Source organism: Merops nubicus, unplaced genomic scaffold, assembly GCF_000691845.1.
Source record: "Merops nubicus isolate BGI_N331 unplaced genomic scaffold, ASM69184v1 scaffold387, whole genome shotgun sequence".
NCBI lineage: Eukaryota > Metazoa > Chordata > Aves > Coraciiformes > Meropidae > Merops > Merops nubicus.
This window is the reverse complement of record NW_008618697.1, coordinates 20,182-37,567: the sequence shown is the minus strand read 5'-3', so window position 1 is coordinate 37,567 and position 17,386 is coordinate 20,182. Positions and strand designations below refer to the sequence as shown.

The following is a 17,386-nucleotide window of genomic DNA, read 5'->3' as shown; positions in this document are numbered from 1 at the left end:
CATCCTTTTGACCTGAATTGGGTATTTGACCATCAGAGCAGTGCGGTTTCAGAATAGCCTCTAGGGCAGTGAGGAAGAAATTACTTGCTGCTTTTAAGATGAAGTTCATTAATTTTGGAAAGGATTATATGACAGGGTTGCTGAGATAATGGATGACAGGACTAAATGACCCAAAAGATTGCTACTAGTCCTACATTCCAATACCTGTGTTTAATTCATGCCAAGATAGGACTGATCCTTGCAGGACCACAAAACAAGAACCTCCAAGAGGAGCTGGAGGTACCTGTTGCACTTCTGAATGCTACAGAAGCCACAGCAGTGGTGGCCATTTTTTCTTGCTATTCACTATAAACACATCAGTTGTATCTTAGGACTTTGTCAAAGGCTTTCAGAGGGATCTGGTAGTATAAGCATCAATACCTCACTGACATCCATGGCTTCTGGGAAGTTGTCTCTACCTGCTGTGAGATCTGTCAGCATTGTGTCCTAGTTGGTGTCCTGTTCAACGAGTCATCCAGGATACTGGCACATGTCACTTGTTCACTGGCGCCTGCTGCTGAAGGTTACTGCACCTCTAATTATTTTGCCTACTGAATGGCAAATTCTTTACCATTTATTGGTGTTTGCTTGACACCCAGGAATACAACCTAGCTCTTTAAGCCATATGGTAGATGTGCTATTTCAGAAGCATGAGGGAAGATTTAGTTGATCTTAACAGGCTTTTGTCAGACACAAGAGGCTCTTACCCGTTCCTGGGTTCACAATGAGTATGTTTCAGGGCTCCTGTCCATTCGTCTGTGTGACAGGCCAAAAGCCAGTGAAGGGTGGCGGGCTGGATAATGCGATTTTAAATGAGGCAGAATTTTCTCTCTGAGCTAGTTCCATATGCATTGGATTGGACTTATCAGGGTGTAGGCTGCCAGTGCTCACGGTGTTCAGGGCTGAGGGCTGATGGCTGCTCTGATTAACCAGTTACACTAATAACAACCTCCACGTACTTTGGCTTTCGAGACAGCTCTGATCAGCTGATAAAGCACAACTTTATTTTGCATTCCAGCTTAGACAAAGACCTTGCACACCCGAGTAAGTTGAAGTGGGATAGCGAAGTTACCACTTCTCATCCTGCTCCAGGCCAATGCCACGTGTGAGTTTTCTTATCACAGAGCACTTCTCTGCTTCTCCCTCTTTCACAGAGGCTAAGCAATCTCAACTGCCTTGCATTAACTAGGATATTCTGCAGGGTATCAGAGTTTGCAGTCTGTCAGACCCCTGAATTCCCACTTGCACATACTCCTCACATGGCAACAGCTTCAACTCCTTCCTGACTTCAGCTGATTGTCTTGGAATCAAATCTTATTATGGAAAGGAGCCCTGCTCTCCTACAGACAAGTGTCTTCAGATGGATGACTTCTGCACAGAGAGAAAGAAGTATCTCACAGCTTCTTTGCAGCAGATTGCAAAGGTTAGATTGGACCTTTCTGTGTTTCCTTTCTGGGAAGGGCACAGCTCCAGTGCTGGGAGCTCGCTCCTGCAAATGGACATGGAAATGGGTAAGTCACGTTACACATGTAAAGCCAAAGGCCTTGGCTTGCTTTGGCAGAAGGCTCCTCTCATGTTTCCATAGAAACATAATGGAATTAAAGATTTTCAGCACACAGCTCGAAGTTCAATCTCACAGTTACTGAGAGAAAACATCTGCTGCCACTACCCAGGTAGCAGATTCAAACTTTAAGCTCTGAGATATGAAATACATATGTTATTAAATCATGCTGGCTCCTTTTGGATGGTCAGAGATCCCATAAGAAATGAGGGCTTGTAGCACCACATGCATCACACCAGCGAGCTGTGCTGATAAAAAGTTGTGATGACATCTGCTTGAAATGTCAGGACCTTGTAGCGTGGGGAGGTGACAGCACAACATCATGCTGCAAATAGCTACTGGGACATAGTGGGTTTGTTCTAGAAGACGAACTGCTAAAAGGATTGAATTGCACATGTAACTTATGGGGAAAAAAAAAAAACAAAGCAGGGGAAAAAAACTCTTTTAAAAAAAAAAAATAGGTGCTAAAGGAGTCTGAATTTGGACCTTTCTTGTCTGGCTGGATGCTGAAAAAGTGAGTGATAAAATAGCAGATGAAAATCAATGTCAATAAGTAGGGAGGAATTCACAGGGGAAGGAGTAAGCCTAACTACCCATATGCAATGACAAGCTGCAAAAGAGCTCACAGGAAAAAGATTTTGGAACTCCTGTGAAAAGTTTTCTACCAAGCTCAGCTTTAGGCTCAGCAGTGGTCAAGGAGAGAGATAGAAGACAGGAATGGATTAGGAAAGGCACAGAGAGAGAACACCAAGATTTGGCCTCAAAAGTACCACACTTTTCCATGCTGTGGCTAAAAAAATGTGGACATTATTAACAGAGGATGTCTGGAAGGAAAAAAGTAAGTGTTCAGTGAGGATTCTAGACAAATTGATGGTGGCATCTAAGCACAGGTCCAGGTGCAACCTCTTCAGAAAGTGCCCTGAATGTCAATGACTTGAATCTAGAATATTAGCAGGGAAAGCCCACGCCATCATTGCCCCTTTCCCTATGTGTCTTTCCAGCCACAGTGAAGAGACAAAATATTTTATTCAGTCAGCCTCTGGTCTTCCCTGAAATGACCCTGACATAATTATTTGACAATAAAAATGATAACAGATTGTGGGCAACTTGAGTTTCTTCTTTTAATTCTGTCGAACTCCCAAACATTTACTGAACAACTGAGATTTTTGTTTACACCTTCAGCAGGCCATGGTGAAGGCAGCAATCTGTCCCCAAATTAATTGCTTCATTTTGCATTGCTTTTGTGGTGCTAAATGAAGGAGATGCCCCTCCTCCTCCACAACCCTTCTGAAACCTTCTTCCTATTGTGTCAGACTTGTCACTGCAATCTCTTTTAATTGCAGGCTCCTCAGTAGCTTCTCTGCCACAACGTTTTCCCGAGGAGAACCACTGGTGAGTACTCAGATGAAAACAAATGCTCTGACAAGCTGGAGTTTTAATTTTTCTTTAGATTGCTTGTAGAAGAGGATCATTATTAGCAGATGATAATTAGAAAGTGGTAACACTTTAATTTGCAAGGATATATTGAAATCCATTAGCATCTGAAAGCTTTGCTGTGCTCTGTGACAAACGAACTGGAAGTATCAGACTGGTTCCTAATAGCTATGATAAATACCCTGACCAAAATCTGCCACCACTATTTCATCTGTTGATCTACCTGTTCTGTAGTTTTATGGTCTACCTCTGTCAGAGAAGCCAAAGACAGGGGAAGAGTGGAATTCCTGGGGGGAATCTTATCCCTCTTAATATCTTGTGTAAGCTGATCATCTAAAGGGAGTTCTCTCTCCACCAGTGGAGAGAAACAAGAAGGTACTTCAGAGAAATGTATTCACAGGAGAAAGGATAATGGTTTTGAACTGAAAGAGGGTAGATTTAGATAAGGAAAAAAAAAATAGTGACAAGGGTGGTGGGACACTGGAACACGTTGCCCAGAGAAGTTGTGGCTCCCCTATCACTGGAAGTGTTCAAGGTCAGGCTGGACAGGGCTTCGAGGAGCCTGATCGAGTTGAAGATGTCCCTGCCCATAGCAGGGAGGTTGGACTAGATGATCTTTGAAGGTTCCTTCTAACCCAAACCACCATGTGGTTCTATAATTCTATGAAATTATCCACTCTGAACTCATGTGAGGTGAGGTGGGAACTGGAAGAAGTGATGAAAACTGTCAGGACAAGGCTGCTTCTCAGAAAGTGTAGAACCATTCAGAACAGTGTTTGCTGGGGTGGGGATCTCATTCTTCAGGCTATCAACTCCAGGAGGAGATCAGCACTTCCAAAACATGGTTCATCCTACCTTAGACACATGCACTGGCACAGAATGAACCACCTTCAGGGTACCAGTTTCTTTCCACTGAGAAGAGAGACAAAAAATCTACTCAGCCCAAATGCTTGACTGGTCCAAGAGGCTAAAGGTAGATGCAAAAGTCTGTTGACACCTCACGACCAATTCTCCAGTCTTTATGAACTGCTGGTTTTCATCTGGCAGCAGCATACTCCCTCTGTATTTTCCAGCACACTGCAAATATCAGCTAATTAAAACATCATGAAAGTGGACACAAGACTTTGTTTCTTTTCAGTTTTTGAACAAGTGCACAGATGTCCTTAAAATACACATATCCTACTTTGCATGAAGCAATTCTCTTCAGTAAAAAAAAAAGCTTTAGCACTAAGAAGTAGAGTCTCATGAAGTCTTGGTGATTTTGAGGAACTGAACTTTCCAAGTCCTTCCCTGGACAGCTGATATCTCTATAGCTACAGAATCATTTTCTAATTTCTTCTGACCATTCACTTATAAGTGTTTAATCTCCTGCAAGACAAGGAAGCAGAGGGTAACCTGAGGGACTCCTGGTTACTTGTACAATAAATCACTTTATTTTGAACTACTATGAAATATAATCATAAACACAAAGGAAGAGCATTTCCTGGGTTTTTCTGCTTGGATGAACAGTTGTGAAAGTATAAACAATGCTGACATTACACTGGCAATGTGAGTTTTCACTGTTAATTATTTATCAAGGTGAATTGGAAGTGAGTCACACCTGCCAAAGCTATTGTCTCAGCAGACTTTGCAATCTCAATCTAGAACCAGATCAGGGAACACTGTTTCCAAAATTTCCATTGGTAGTGTGGGTTTTCTGGAATATTATTCACTTGTTGCCATTTTGCATCGTGTCATTTTCTCTTTCACTCTTGATTTACTTCTATTTTGTGAAATTTCAGAGCTGTGAAGAATGAATGCAGGCATGTTGCTGTTATATGAGTGAGGTGGAAGAACAGGGAAAGCCTGAACTGCCAACAAGGATTTCAGTGCTGAAAGCTTTGAACTTCAGAGCTCTGATTCCACAGCAAAGTGGAAATGTAATTCATCTAAACTTTGCAACATCCACCCATGTAAGGAAATGAATAATATTCCTCTTATCTTCCACAAGGGAGAATGGAGGTCCAACAAGAGTTGTAGGGTGTTTCATTGCTGGTGGGTGTTTTTTTTTTTTTTTTTTTTTTTCCCCCTCTGGTTGAACATCTAAGTGGTGTAGAAAATTTGATTATAGAATTCTGGATTCCCTGATATCCTGACTCATCTGCTGGACTGTTTGAATCTTTTTGCCCAACTCAGTTAATTTTGTTTCCACTCACTTCACTGAGACAATTTCTGCAATGCAACCTGACCACAGGTAGCTGTTCCCTTTCTGTATCTGTGCTTCTGGCAAGAATTTATCCCAGTATAATGGTCACATCACAGGAGTCTGAAGTGCTTGTAAACCACGCTGGGCCTTTTGAATATTACAAGGATAGCAGTTTAGCTTTCAGTGCTTTTTGGCAAAAAAAATGGTATATTTTTCTGCATCCTGCCAGGAAACAACTAGCCTACATGTTAACAACAACAAAAAACCCCTCACAACTAGAGTTGACACAAATGGACACTAAATCAGTTTGGGTTTCTTGAATTCAGTAACAGTAATGATAATAACATAATGATAACATATATAGTTAATAATAATAATAATGATAATAGTATCAAGAAAAATAACTTCCTGAGAAGTCTAGCCCAGAAGAGAAACAACAGTTAAGCTGTCTTCACCTTGCCTGCTCTTTGTGAAATAATTTGTTAATGGATCCCCAGCATTTACTGAGGGGAAGCTTTACAAAGAGGTTGGGATAGGCTTGGAAATGCCATGGTGAGGAAGGAAGGAGCTCCCACTGGCAGACAGATGGAAAAAGGAAACCTGCAGCACACTGACGACAAAGCGAAGAACCCATGAATAACTCCTTGCAATAACTGGGCAAGAAGATGGACAACAGGCAGAAATTCCACATTTCTAAAAGCATTTCCTGCACAGGCTTCCTTCTTGCCCCTCTTCAGAAATGCTGCAGAAGGTGTGTATACCAACAGCATCTTCCACCTCATCTCTACACCCTCCTTGTGCCTTTTTTCCGAGGAGCTGCGGACAGCTGGGAGGAGCGACGTCCACCATATGCAGAGCTTGTTACCTTGAGACTGCCAGACTGAAGTCTTGGCTGCACACAGGACTGCATATGTTGGGCTAAACCTGTTTTGAACAATTTAGTTCTCAGTCATGAAGGCTGTGTGATGCTTTTACTTTGATTTGACTGTGCTTTTATCACATTTAGCTAATCAAGAATCATGTGAATTTGTGCTGAATTAGAATATTGCCTTATCAAAATTAGTATCCACCCCCCTATAAGACTTAAGCTAGATGCCATGGTATATAACATCCATGTGCAAACCTCAATTGATGTATCTCTGAGCTGCATGCTGGTTTTGTTGCTATTTTAGTTGTACAACAATGCTTATAGAAATTTTTATTTTTTTAATGCCAAGAAAGTCTCAGTGGACAGAACGGGATTGGGAAGGATGAAACACTGTTATTTGGTAAGGAGGAGCAGTGGCTAAGTGGGTATAAAATGGATGGGTGGATTTATTCTACTGCCCTTTGGACATGTGCCCATCACTACCCCCCTCTGATTTGACACACCTCCCACCCACCTCAATAAGAAGAACCAGGATTGGCTGAGGGGGAGACATACTCATTTATTGCCAGAGACAAGCCCTTAGGATCTGTTTGTGGGTTGAAAGGAGAAGGCTTGGAAAATCTGAGGGCATTTTCTGAACTGGAGAGGAGAAGAGTCTCTAACGTGACTAAACAAGCCCCTTTCAGAAAAGACCCCTTTAAGAAAGCCCGTGGAGAAGAAGGAGTCTCACCCCTGGGGTTTGTAAGGGTCGCGTCAGTGCCTTTGCCTCCATCTCCGCAGCGGGTATCATCGAACGGGAGGCACTGGTCCCCGGTTCCCGCCAAGACCTCTGAGTTCTTCACAATGTCTTTCACTGATGTGGTTGACCTGATTTTATAGATACGTCGGCTGTTGGTGTCGGAGAGGTAGATGGAGCCGGTGATAGGATCTGTGGTCAAGTAATACTTATGAGCTGGGCTGTGGCTGAAAAACAAGGGTAGGATGTTATTATTTTTTTGGATTATTTGTTTCCGTAAGTCAACAGGCAATGCAAGCACTTGGGAGAATAAAAACGCACAGGGCAGACAAACTGGGAAAGTGAAGCAGTGCTGTACTGGACAACGTCAGTACGTGGTGTGTTACAGCTCGACCTGTCTCCAGCCACTGGCATGGAAGGCAGCTACCAAAGGAAAGGGCTCACTGGCCTGAGCCAAAATCACTTTAGGAACTACTAGAGGTTGAGTCACAGTGCTTGAGCTTGCTTAATTTCCTTAGTATGGACATAGTCCTGAAACTGGTATTAGTGTAGTGTCAGAAAGTGAAGGGAAAGTATAGAACGCCAAGGGCAGAAAATCGAGCAAAAAAATTAAATTAAAAAAAAAAATATCTGCCTTCCCAGCAAAGAATCCAGTACAAAAACCCCAAGGCAGACTCCCAGGTATAAAGGACTTGAAGATAGACTCTTCAAGATCATTGTATCAAGGCTTATCTGGTGCTCTTGCTGACTTCAGCACAGACTCCAGTGTCCTGTCCTGCCCACAGGGAGATTAGAAGAAGTTCTGCCACTGAATTCAGATGGACCTCAGTGAGAAGAGGACTAAAACGGTCCTTGGAGTGCCACATTTTGTCCTAAGTTAAATACAAACTAAGAGGAGGGCTGAGGAACCTGAACATTAGTCCCCTGTCAAACCTCATTCACTCAGTGCTTCCTTGAAAACTAGGAGGAGTGGCTGAGAAAAAGGGTTGAGCAGACCAAATATTTTTAGCTTCATGACTACAACACTAAATAAGCCCAAGACTGAAGAAATGAATAAACTAACATCCACTTTATGGAAGCATTCAGTGAGACTGGCCAGAAAAACCATCCAGATCAGTTTAGACACGATATAAAAGAAAGGTCTTTCAATGATTCTATCTGTTGTTTAATATAGATACTAAACTTATCAACTTTTATTAAAATCAAGTGTTTACTGCTGTATTGTACTACATATCTTCTAAGCCCAAAACCAACAAATGAAACTTGTAACACTGCTGCCTGAACAGAGGTCTCCTTCCTTCTAAGAAAGGCTAAGTAGTAATTAGAACAAGTATGAAAAAAAGCTTCTACTTTTCTCCAGACCACCTTCAAGCTGTCCAAACTCATCAGGTCCCAGGAATTCATAATCAACGTACAGGCCATAGTCCACAATTTTGCACTTTGTGGAATTGTTCCAGGAGAAGCTGGTTAGAAACATGAGTGTCAGTCACAGTTGATTCTGTCCCTCATAATAAGAAATTTCCTCTCTCCTTCAACCTTTATGGTAGGAAAATTAATGCTTCTTCAGACATATAAAACCTACTGAATTATTCTCTACTTTAAAAAGCTGTAAGTTGGTTCTTCATTCAAATTACTTAATACTTTGGGAAGAAAAAGGCTCCTTTCTGATTTATTCTGGAATATCCCTTGTGATTTATCCTATTAAAGTCTGAACAGATTTCATCTCCACAAATGACACTGATTCTTGCTAAATAAAATGCTCTGACCTTCAAGACAGCTCCAGCCTGACAGTTGAGTCTCCATCTGTATTCCTTTCCAATGACAGCAGGCTGGTAGGGTATTATTTCATTTACCTTCATGTCACTCACACTAAGCAAGTGGTTTCAACCCCAGTGGAAGAAGTTCCCTGTGGGAATCCATCATCCATTTTGATCAGGGCCTTGCATTTTCCACTGAATGTCCTAACAAAGCCCGGCTGAATGTCAGTCAGCTTTTGAGCTGTTCATCATCTCTGTTTTGCATGAGAGGTGGACAAGAGGAGGACCTTTTTAATGGCCCTTTGCAATTCTTCAGCATCTTTGCCTGGAAAGCACGGAGAGCTTTCACTGAGTCTCACAGCAGGCCATTTGCAGATGGGCAAAGGCAGATGACTTTCCAAAGATGGAGAGAAATGGCAGGAGAACTCCAACTCCTGCCCCCCTCTCTCAGCACTATCATTGTAATTTCTTTTTGGATTTCATAGCTTCAATCTGGTGCATTTTGTTATTAATTACAACCTCCTGTGGAAGACATAGTTCTTAAAACTATTTTCTAATAGTTGGACACTGAAACAAACATTGGTTACTTTTAACCATGGATCAGAGAACCAGGGAAAAGCAAAACATTGATCCAGCAGAGAAGCTGGAAGAAGTACTTCCCACCTAAATTTACTAAGTAAAAAACTGTCATATTAAAGTAATGCTTTGAGTAGCTGCTGGTAACCCAAGTTCAGTTTTATTAATGAGGTCCTGAATATAGATGCCACAAAAAAGTAGGAGTGAGTTCAAAGTTCATAGTCATTAAAACATTAGCTCTGACTGGTTAAACATTTAATCCTCTGCATAGGTGGGTGCCACAAAGGCACACACACCCCTTTACTAGCAGATGTGCTTTGGAAGAGGTAGAAACTTCTGTTGTTTGAACTACCCATGGGATGGTAATAACCTTGGGACACTTAAAATCTTAGGTCACTTGAGTCTGGATTTCACCAGGTGGAAAGGTCTCCTGGATTGGGCAACGGAGTATTTAACCTGGGATGATTTGGAGCAGGGAAGGTAAAATAGAAAATGTTAAAAATGGTCAGGTTGGACTTTACTCCCCTTGGCCTCTGCCACCAGATTTCACCACTGCACTGGGGAGGTGTCACGCTCTGCCTTGTAGGGATCTCACAGCATTATACACCAGAGATTTTGTTTAACACTTTGAGATCCTTCAGTATGAGAGATGCTAAAGAAACATATATTAGCAATGTAAAAGTTCCCAAACTGCTTCCTTTCCTCTGTGATAATGCATGAGCTGGGAACACTGGGGCTTTGCTTTTTATTTAAAGCCACAAACAATAGGCAAATCCAAGTGGCAAATTGGACTGAACTGAACAACAACTGAAATAAATCTGCCTGGGGCAAAGCAGATTTTTTTTTTCTCTTTCATCCTCTCTCATTGTTTAGTTAGATAATGGACCAGAACAAAGGACAGGACTCTTTACTATTCAGAAGATCTAATCAGTTACAGTATTTGTAGTCTTAGAATATTTATCCCCCATATTGACACTGCCACCACTAGAAGAGGCCTGTGGGTGAAGATCTGATTTCCCATTGAGATCATTCTGTTGCTATTAAGATTTTTTAGAAGAGGCTCTGAGCACTGAATTGCTATTTTAAGTCCTTGAAGTCAAAAAACAAAGTTGCAGGGACGGGGCAAGGCTAGTCCCTAGCCAAGCACAGATGTGTTAATGGGTATTAGTGAGCATGGTGTAGTCACTGGGAATGAGGACAGATTCATAAGCAGAAGTTCTACAAGGCAAGGTGAAATGGAGGTGACATTGCTCATGAAAGTTGCTTCTGTAGTACTACAATAGATACACAGGCTTTAAGCAAAGGTAGATATTGTCCCCTTGGGCCCAGAACCTCTGCGTTGGAGGAGTCAGAGGAAGGAACCTCCTGCTCCAGAATGGGAAACCAGTCCTTAAGGAATAAAGATGAGAAAAGAGAGATGGTCTCTGGTTTAGCAGGTTACTTTAGTAGTTCAGCAGAGCAGACTGCACCTTGTCGTTGCCTTCTGCTCAAAACCAGGGGATTCATCTCACCCAGCTTCAGATGGTTACAAGGTGGATGTCTGCATCTGAACTGGCTGCCTTAACTTCCTTTACAGGCACTGGAGAGAAAGAACATCTTTTGGAGAATGACTTGTCTGATATTTTAAGCATTCATCTTAGAAGATGAATGGCATCTTAGTTTCTCAAATGCAAGGGCAGCTACTACCTCCACCCCTGGAAGTGTTCAAGACCTCGTTGGACAGGGCTCCAAGCAACCTGGTCTAGTGGACGATGTCCCTTCCCACGGCAGGTAGGTTGAAACTAGATCTTTAAGGTCCCTTCCAACCCAAACCATTCTGTGATTCTCCTTTAAAGGCCAACTTCTGTTAATGGTAACAGTATGGCTTTGGCTCCCATTGTGGTCAAAAGGTAGGAGGAGCCACAACATCAAAGTTAGTTACCTGTAGGAGCTGATCTGAATAACCCCATGGGGCTTCTTTGGATCTGATGTCTCTGAGGACATGAGACCACCTCTGTAAAATGTTCTGTGTTAGCTGCCCTCATCTCCTCTGAGCCTTGCTGGCCACATGCATTTGCTGGTGTCTAAAGAACTACCACATTCTGCAGCCAAGTGTTTTTTGATCAGCAGGGCTGTGTTTCCACGGCTCCATGCTAAGCACCCTGCAGCGCACAAACAGAGGATTTTATTACAGGTTGTGTTAGGTACTGGCCTTTTTTTCCCTGGGTGACATTCAACAGATTAATACATAAGGAGGCCACACAGTGCAGTGAGCTGAATTTACACTTGGCCTTTTAGTATTTTCAGTTTCTGTGATGCCCAAAGCTCTTCTGGTGTCACAGGCTGGATAATAAAACTTCACAGCAATGCCATAAACCAACCCAGGGACTGCAAAGGACTTTTGAACAGATCCTAGGGCAGTTTTCTAAGATACCTCTGTTTGCCACTAATTGTAGATTTGTTTCTCTATGGTATGAATGGAAACAAGAAAGGAGGAATATATTTAAGTGTGGCCACTTTTTGTGTATTTCACAGAACTGCTGTGGTTGGAAAGGACCTTTAAAACCATCAAGTCAAACCATTATCTAATTCTATTTGCAACACAGAAATGCCTCACCAGCCTCCATGTTCCTGCAGAGAAAAGATGATGACAATTAACTGCAAACTATTATTGCTATGCATAAGCCCACTAAGACAGGTCCACACACAGACATACTGGAGTAAGTTCCTATTAATCTATTACTGAATGACAAATGGGTGTAAACTTGGGAGGCATCACAATTTGGTGATGCTTTTTGGCTTAGCTATCCGGCTGTTGCAGAGTTAGACCTTGGCTACCTATGCTGTGCTGTAGAGCCAAGCCTATTAGCTGGTTGCTCCAGAACCTCTCGAGATCAGGTGCACCACAGGCTACGTAGTGGGGAGGAATCCTTTGCCCTGAAGTAAGGCAGCTGTTGCATATGGGTTGCAGCTTTTCCAAACCACTAAGATTCAGCTCCGTGGATCTCACTCTTTGCAGCTCTTGCCTGTCAGCTGTGTCAAGCTTAGGACCTTCTGGAGCAAAAAGCACTGGAGCTATAGTTAAGACTACACTCACTCATTTCCTTTTGGCTGAGGAATGAAGGGGCTTCCTAACAAGAAGTACTATGGCAAACGACACACAACAGCTGCTAACTCACACGGATGACTCCCTTAATGTAGTCACAGATGGGATATTTCATCTTGAGCTCCTCACCTCCTTCCTAGTCCCCTTTGCCCTGCCCTGCATTGAAGCAGGCATGTCTTGGCTTGCTTTCATTTCTTTTCTTAGATTTTAGGAATTGCCTAAAGGCTGAAGCCCTGCCAACTCTTGGAGGCTCTGATGGCATCTGCAGCACATTTGGCCAGTCCATACATCTTCACTCAGTTATTGCCTTCATATATAAAACCTCTTCTTGTAACAGGGATTCAGCTGCTGCCCTTCACTGTCAAAGCAGGTGCACTTTAGTGCCTGTGTATTTCTGGGGCATTAACGACACAACCTGGCTGTTCCAAAGAGAAATGAGTTTTTCTATTGCCTTCAAATGATGTGAAAGAGGAGCTGGGGGGCTGGAACTCAGCCTGATGAAGACAATCAGTACTGAGGTCTTGTGTACCAACCTCCCAGCCCTGCTAATAGTCGCTTTGGGCCAGTCCATTATACTGTGGAAGCTCAGCCCTTCATTCATGTTCTGGCAATAAGACAAAAAATCAGTTTCTACTCCATTGCATTTCCAGGCATGCAGATAAAATGAACATTTCTGGTTTTGCACAGCCTCTGTGAAGTCAAAGAAGCAGTAAATAAAAAGCAAGAAAAACCCCCAATCCCAAATGCAAAGGAAAACCAAACACATACACACAAAAAAAAACCCCAACCCCAGCTCCACAGTCTAAGCTTCTAATTTAGAAAGCAACCAAGGAGAAGGATGGGAAGCTTGTCAGAGACAGAGAAGCCCTTGCAAACACAGATAGTGACAGGAGGTTGACATCTTCCTGAATGCAACTGATTGGATCAAACTCAATGAAACTCCAGTGAACCCAAGTGACAAATATTCTTAGTGACAAAGCTCCAATTTAGGAGTCTCTCTTTCATCTTGTTTTCTTGTCCTCATGCTTTCTCTTTTTTATTGCATCTCCTGGCTAAGGTCCTGAGTCTCACTACCTCAAATCTGAGCCTGACATGCTTTCACATAATGCAAAGGCTCTCTATCAAGAGCACAGACTGGCAAAAAGTTGCAAAAACTTACTTTCCTCGGTGGGTAATGCTGGGGTACATCTGGCCCTTCACTATGCCTGCTGCAGTCCTCAAAACTCAACAGGAAAATGTTTCACCACATGAGAATTCTATTTTCCATTGTAGCTATTCCAGCGATCTGTATCCTGATGCTGTCAACATTTTACCAATTTGATTAATTCCCACCCATGTTTCCTTGCACCCTTCTCCTCTTGTTACCCTGCTTCTTGCCCCTGTACTTCCCCTGTCTACAGCTAGAGCAGCTCATGCAAAAGTCTGGGTGGTTCTGCTCAGTGATTAATGGTTCCCAGTTCTGATGACTGATTGCCTACGCCAGTTATAATCACGCCAGCTTCATTTGCTATTGAATCATCTGGAAATGGCACTTGTGGCTCACTGTGTAACAACATGCAACAAGACAGGGAGCAGTATAAGAATTCTCTACTGGTTGGCTTACCTATGTCTGAAATCTTTATTTCTGACAGAAGACAGGAAAGCAGGGAATAGAAGAAAGAACGAGGTGTTAGCAGCTCAGTTCGATGCATTATTAGCAGATTGAAAACTTGACAGTAACTGTATCATACAATGCAGTAATAAATACTTAGATGGAATGACACTGATATACTTTGTATCAGAAGCTCCTTGGCAGTGAGCTCACTGGTGCACCACTGCACATGACAAAGGAGGTGTGATCTCACCTCCTTGGAGTTATTCACTTATGCAAGAGATAGGACCAGGCAGACTATATCAATCAGAGCAGTACTGAGCTAAAAATATGTAGATACAGATATCTTTCTGTTTTTTTCACTCTCAGTCAAAACAATAACTTGTGGTGTGCTAAAGTTGCACAGTTATGGGTGGCAGTTTGTTGCTGTAACCTCATGAACTCCAGCTCAGAGGACTGAAATTATGCTGAACTGGACATTTTTCATGGGTCTAGTTCCATACCCAGCTGCAGTTATTTGCCACCCACAATGCACTTGCTTTCCTCTCTGCACCAGGACACTACTTTCAAAAGACACTCCTCGAAACAAAACTTCAAAGCCAAACAGTGAAGGTGTTAATCTCCAAGGAAATGCTGATTTAAGAAGACACAAGCAAACGCCATTTAGTCCCAGAGCAATGGCTTTCCTCTGCAGCTTTTAGTCAGTCAGCATCTGAACCCACTTTATAGCACACCAGAGTGAAGAAATGTTTATCAGATCCAGTAACCTAAGTGTTTGCACAGATGAAGCAGCAATCGTTCCAGCAGATTTAACTGGAGTAAATTTAACTCTGTGGCTCTACGCAAAAGCCAGCAAGGCCACTCCATCGAGGCTTCCAATTTTCTCTTTTCCAATCAGGAAATACTCTGCAAAACCTCCAGTGAGTCTGGTGTTTCCACTGACAATGAAACGAGGATCAGGTTTTCAAAATTGTACTTCTGGGAATGAGATATTAGTCCCAGACGGTTGCAATGGGATTTGGGGCCTGAATCACCTAGGCTCCACTGGAAATCTCACCTTTGGTCATTAAAATAACTTTCTGGCACTGGAAGAATATTACATTCTTTAACGTGGACCAGGTCTGAAGATTTATCCCAGGTTCCCACCTTACAAACATGAGAGGTACTCTGCTGTCCTATATCACATAACAGAGTTGCAAGAACCAGGTTCTTGCTTGTTTATTCTAAAGGTATCTCAGCCCTCTGAGATGTGACTGTAAAGAACTCATTGTGGGCTTTCTGATTCAATGACTCCTCCTCCTCCTGATTTCTTTGTCACCCTGTGAGCTTCCCAAGACAGCTATTCTGCAAGTGCCAGTCTTCTGATGGCTGCCTGAAGTTTTTCTTCCTAATGCACCATGATCTGTGAGGATGGTTCTGCGTGCCAGATAAGACCTTCAGCAAGTTCTAATGACTCTGGCATGTTTGTAAACAAGGGACTAATGGGATCTCACACCAACTTTGCTGCAGATCGACTTTCAGTTTTACCTGCAGCCTTGCAGAGAAAATGGAAACACAAAGCAATGCTGTATGGGACCCCACTGCTCTAAGAAGCTGTCTAGTAACCTTCCACATGGCAGTCCTTGCAGAAATGGTGCCTGACATTTGACCTCAGGAGACAGGATATTAAATCTGAGCAGAGCAGGGAGGTTCTTGCTTTCTGGAAGATTCTCATTTTCAGGCCAGATCTAGAGAGGTAAATGGGAATGTGAACCTTTCTACCATGCTAACCTCACGTTGATCTCTCAGGACCTTACGTCAGGCCCTGCAAGCAGAGAAGACTTATTCAGCAACACTCATTTAACGCTGTTGACTTTCCTGGGGTGAGTCCTGTCTGGCCACACAGAGCCCAGAATCAGGCCCTGGTGCTTTGAAATGGGTAATTGAGTTTGTTGTGGAAATTTTAGGTAGGAAAAATATCCCTAGTGAGGTCAATTTGAAATTTTGATTTAATCACATCTATTTCATTTTCTCAGAACTTGGGACATATTATACTTTTCCCTCGCCTTCCTTGTTTTTAATGGATGTTCCTTCCCTACCCTCTCTATTTCTTCTAATATTTCTTTTTTCCTTTCGGGGTTAAAGGGAAATATTTCACTTACTTTTAGATGATCCATAGATCTGTTCAACCTGACACTGCTGTTCAGTTGGGAACTGAAGGAGACTGATACATTTATCCCCCCCAAAACAACTAGAAAAACTCAAGTCTGTGACTACCTAGAGTGATCACCCTGTCTTAATGATGAATGACCATCTGTCCTGATTGACCTCTATATATCCTGATAGTATCCTGGGTCCTTCCAAGTTTAGGTTATCTCAGAGGCTGATTGTTAATTTTAAGAATTCCCACTGGTCTCTACCACACAAAAAGACAGGCCTCAACACAGTTTGATTTAGCAGCACAGAAATGTGTCAATATTTTTGGTGTGTGATTCAACTCTGGAAGAACTTGTTAAGCCTGTGTTTTTCTGGTGTAAATCAAAGTCAGCAGAGTTGCAGAAGAGGCCAATCTGCACAGCTTTTTTTTTTTTTTTCCTGTTTTGTTGCCTTTTTTTTTTTTTTTTTAAGAGTTTTGCTGATTTTCCTTTTGGGTACATAAAATTCCTGCAGAATTTAAAGGCATAATTATAATGGTCACATTCAGCACAGTGTACCTCAGCTCCAGGATGTTGGTGACATTTCCAGAGGGAAAGATCCTTCGGATGTAGTTGAAATCTCCAACATAAAGACTTCCATCAGACCCACATGTTAGGGCAACAGGAGCCAGGAGTTTGTTCCCATCTGCAAGACCATTGCAGCTTGGACAAGAAATGCTACGTCTGCGGCCGTTGCCCATAATGCTTCCAATTACAGGTGGCTGCTGGGAAATAAATTGGTTTTCCCCGTTTCCTTTATGCAAGATGCCTAGAGAGAGAAAAGAGTAATAAGGAAATTAAAGAGAAATAGGGAAACTGAGACCTGAAGGAGCACAAACTTGCAAGGCTGGGCACCAGCTGGGGAGTTTGTCAAGTAGCTAGGAGGTTTATCATCTTTCATAGCATTGTTTTGTGATGGTTTCAAGGGAGGACCCCTTATCTGAAGTAAGTATTTTTATAGACCTATTACATTTCCTGCAGAACAGAAGTATGTATGGAGAATGACACTGTCTTTACCATGGAATGAAATAAACTTTTCAATGTCTCATGAATTTTCACCTGCCCTTTCTGTCCCTCCTTGCCCTGTAATTTGAAGTCTACCATCTAAAAAAAGAAATGACATAGCTCATGGAAAGATAAGGGACAGGAAACCCATGGTGCATTCTCTAGAGAAATGTTTCATCTGCAAAGCTTTAGAAGAGCTCTGCTTACGTTCCCTGGAAGTGTAGTGTTTTCAGCAGTGATGTGGGCTGAATTAGATGTTTGCTCCCTTACCACTGCTATTATCTAGAGGGACACAGTGCTTCCATCTTCTGAATGTGTTCTGGTCAGCTTTCAGGCCTCCCTGCTGCAGTCTTGAGCAGCCTTCAAGGACTCTGC

General features: G+C 42.5%; 1 protein-coding gene across 1 annotated transcript in view; it reads right to left on the bottom strand.

Annotated features, from left to right (window-relative positions):
• TENM4 (teneurin transmembrane protein 4) overlaps window positions 1–17,386 on the bottom strand; it is a gene marked incomplete at its 5' end in the record, with an annotated part of 81,733 nt that overhangs the window by 49,738 nt on the left and 14,609 nt on the right. Inside the window, 3 exons of the mRNA XM_008943546.1 lie at window positions 6,818–7,050; window positions 13,845–13,865; window positions 16,526–16,775. Of these exons, the coding sequence (XP_008941794.1) occupies window positions 6,818–7,050; window positions 13,845–13,865; window positions 16,526–16,775 (504 nt within the window). The remainder of the gene's footprint in view (window positions 1–6,817; window positions 7,051–13,844; window positions 13,866–16,525; window positions 16,776–17,386) is intronic.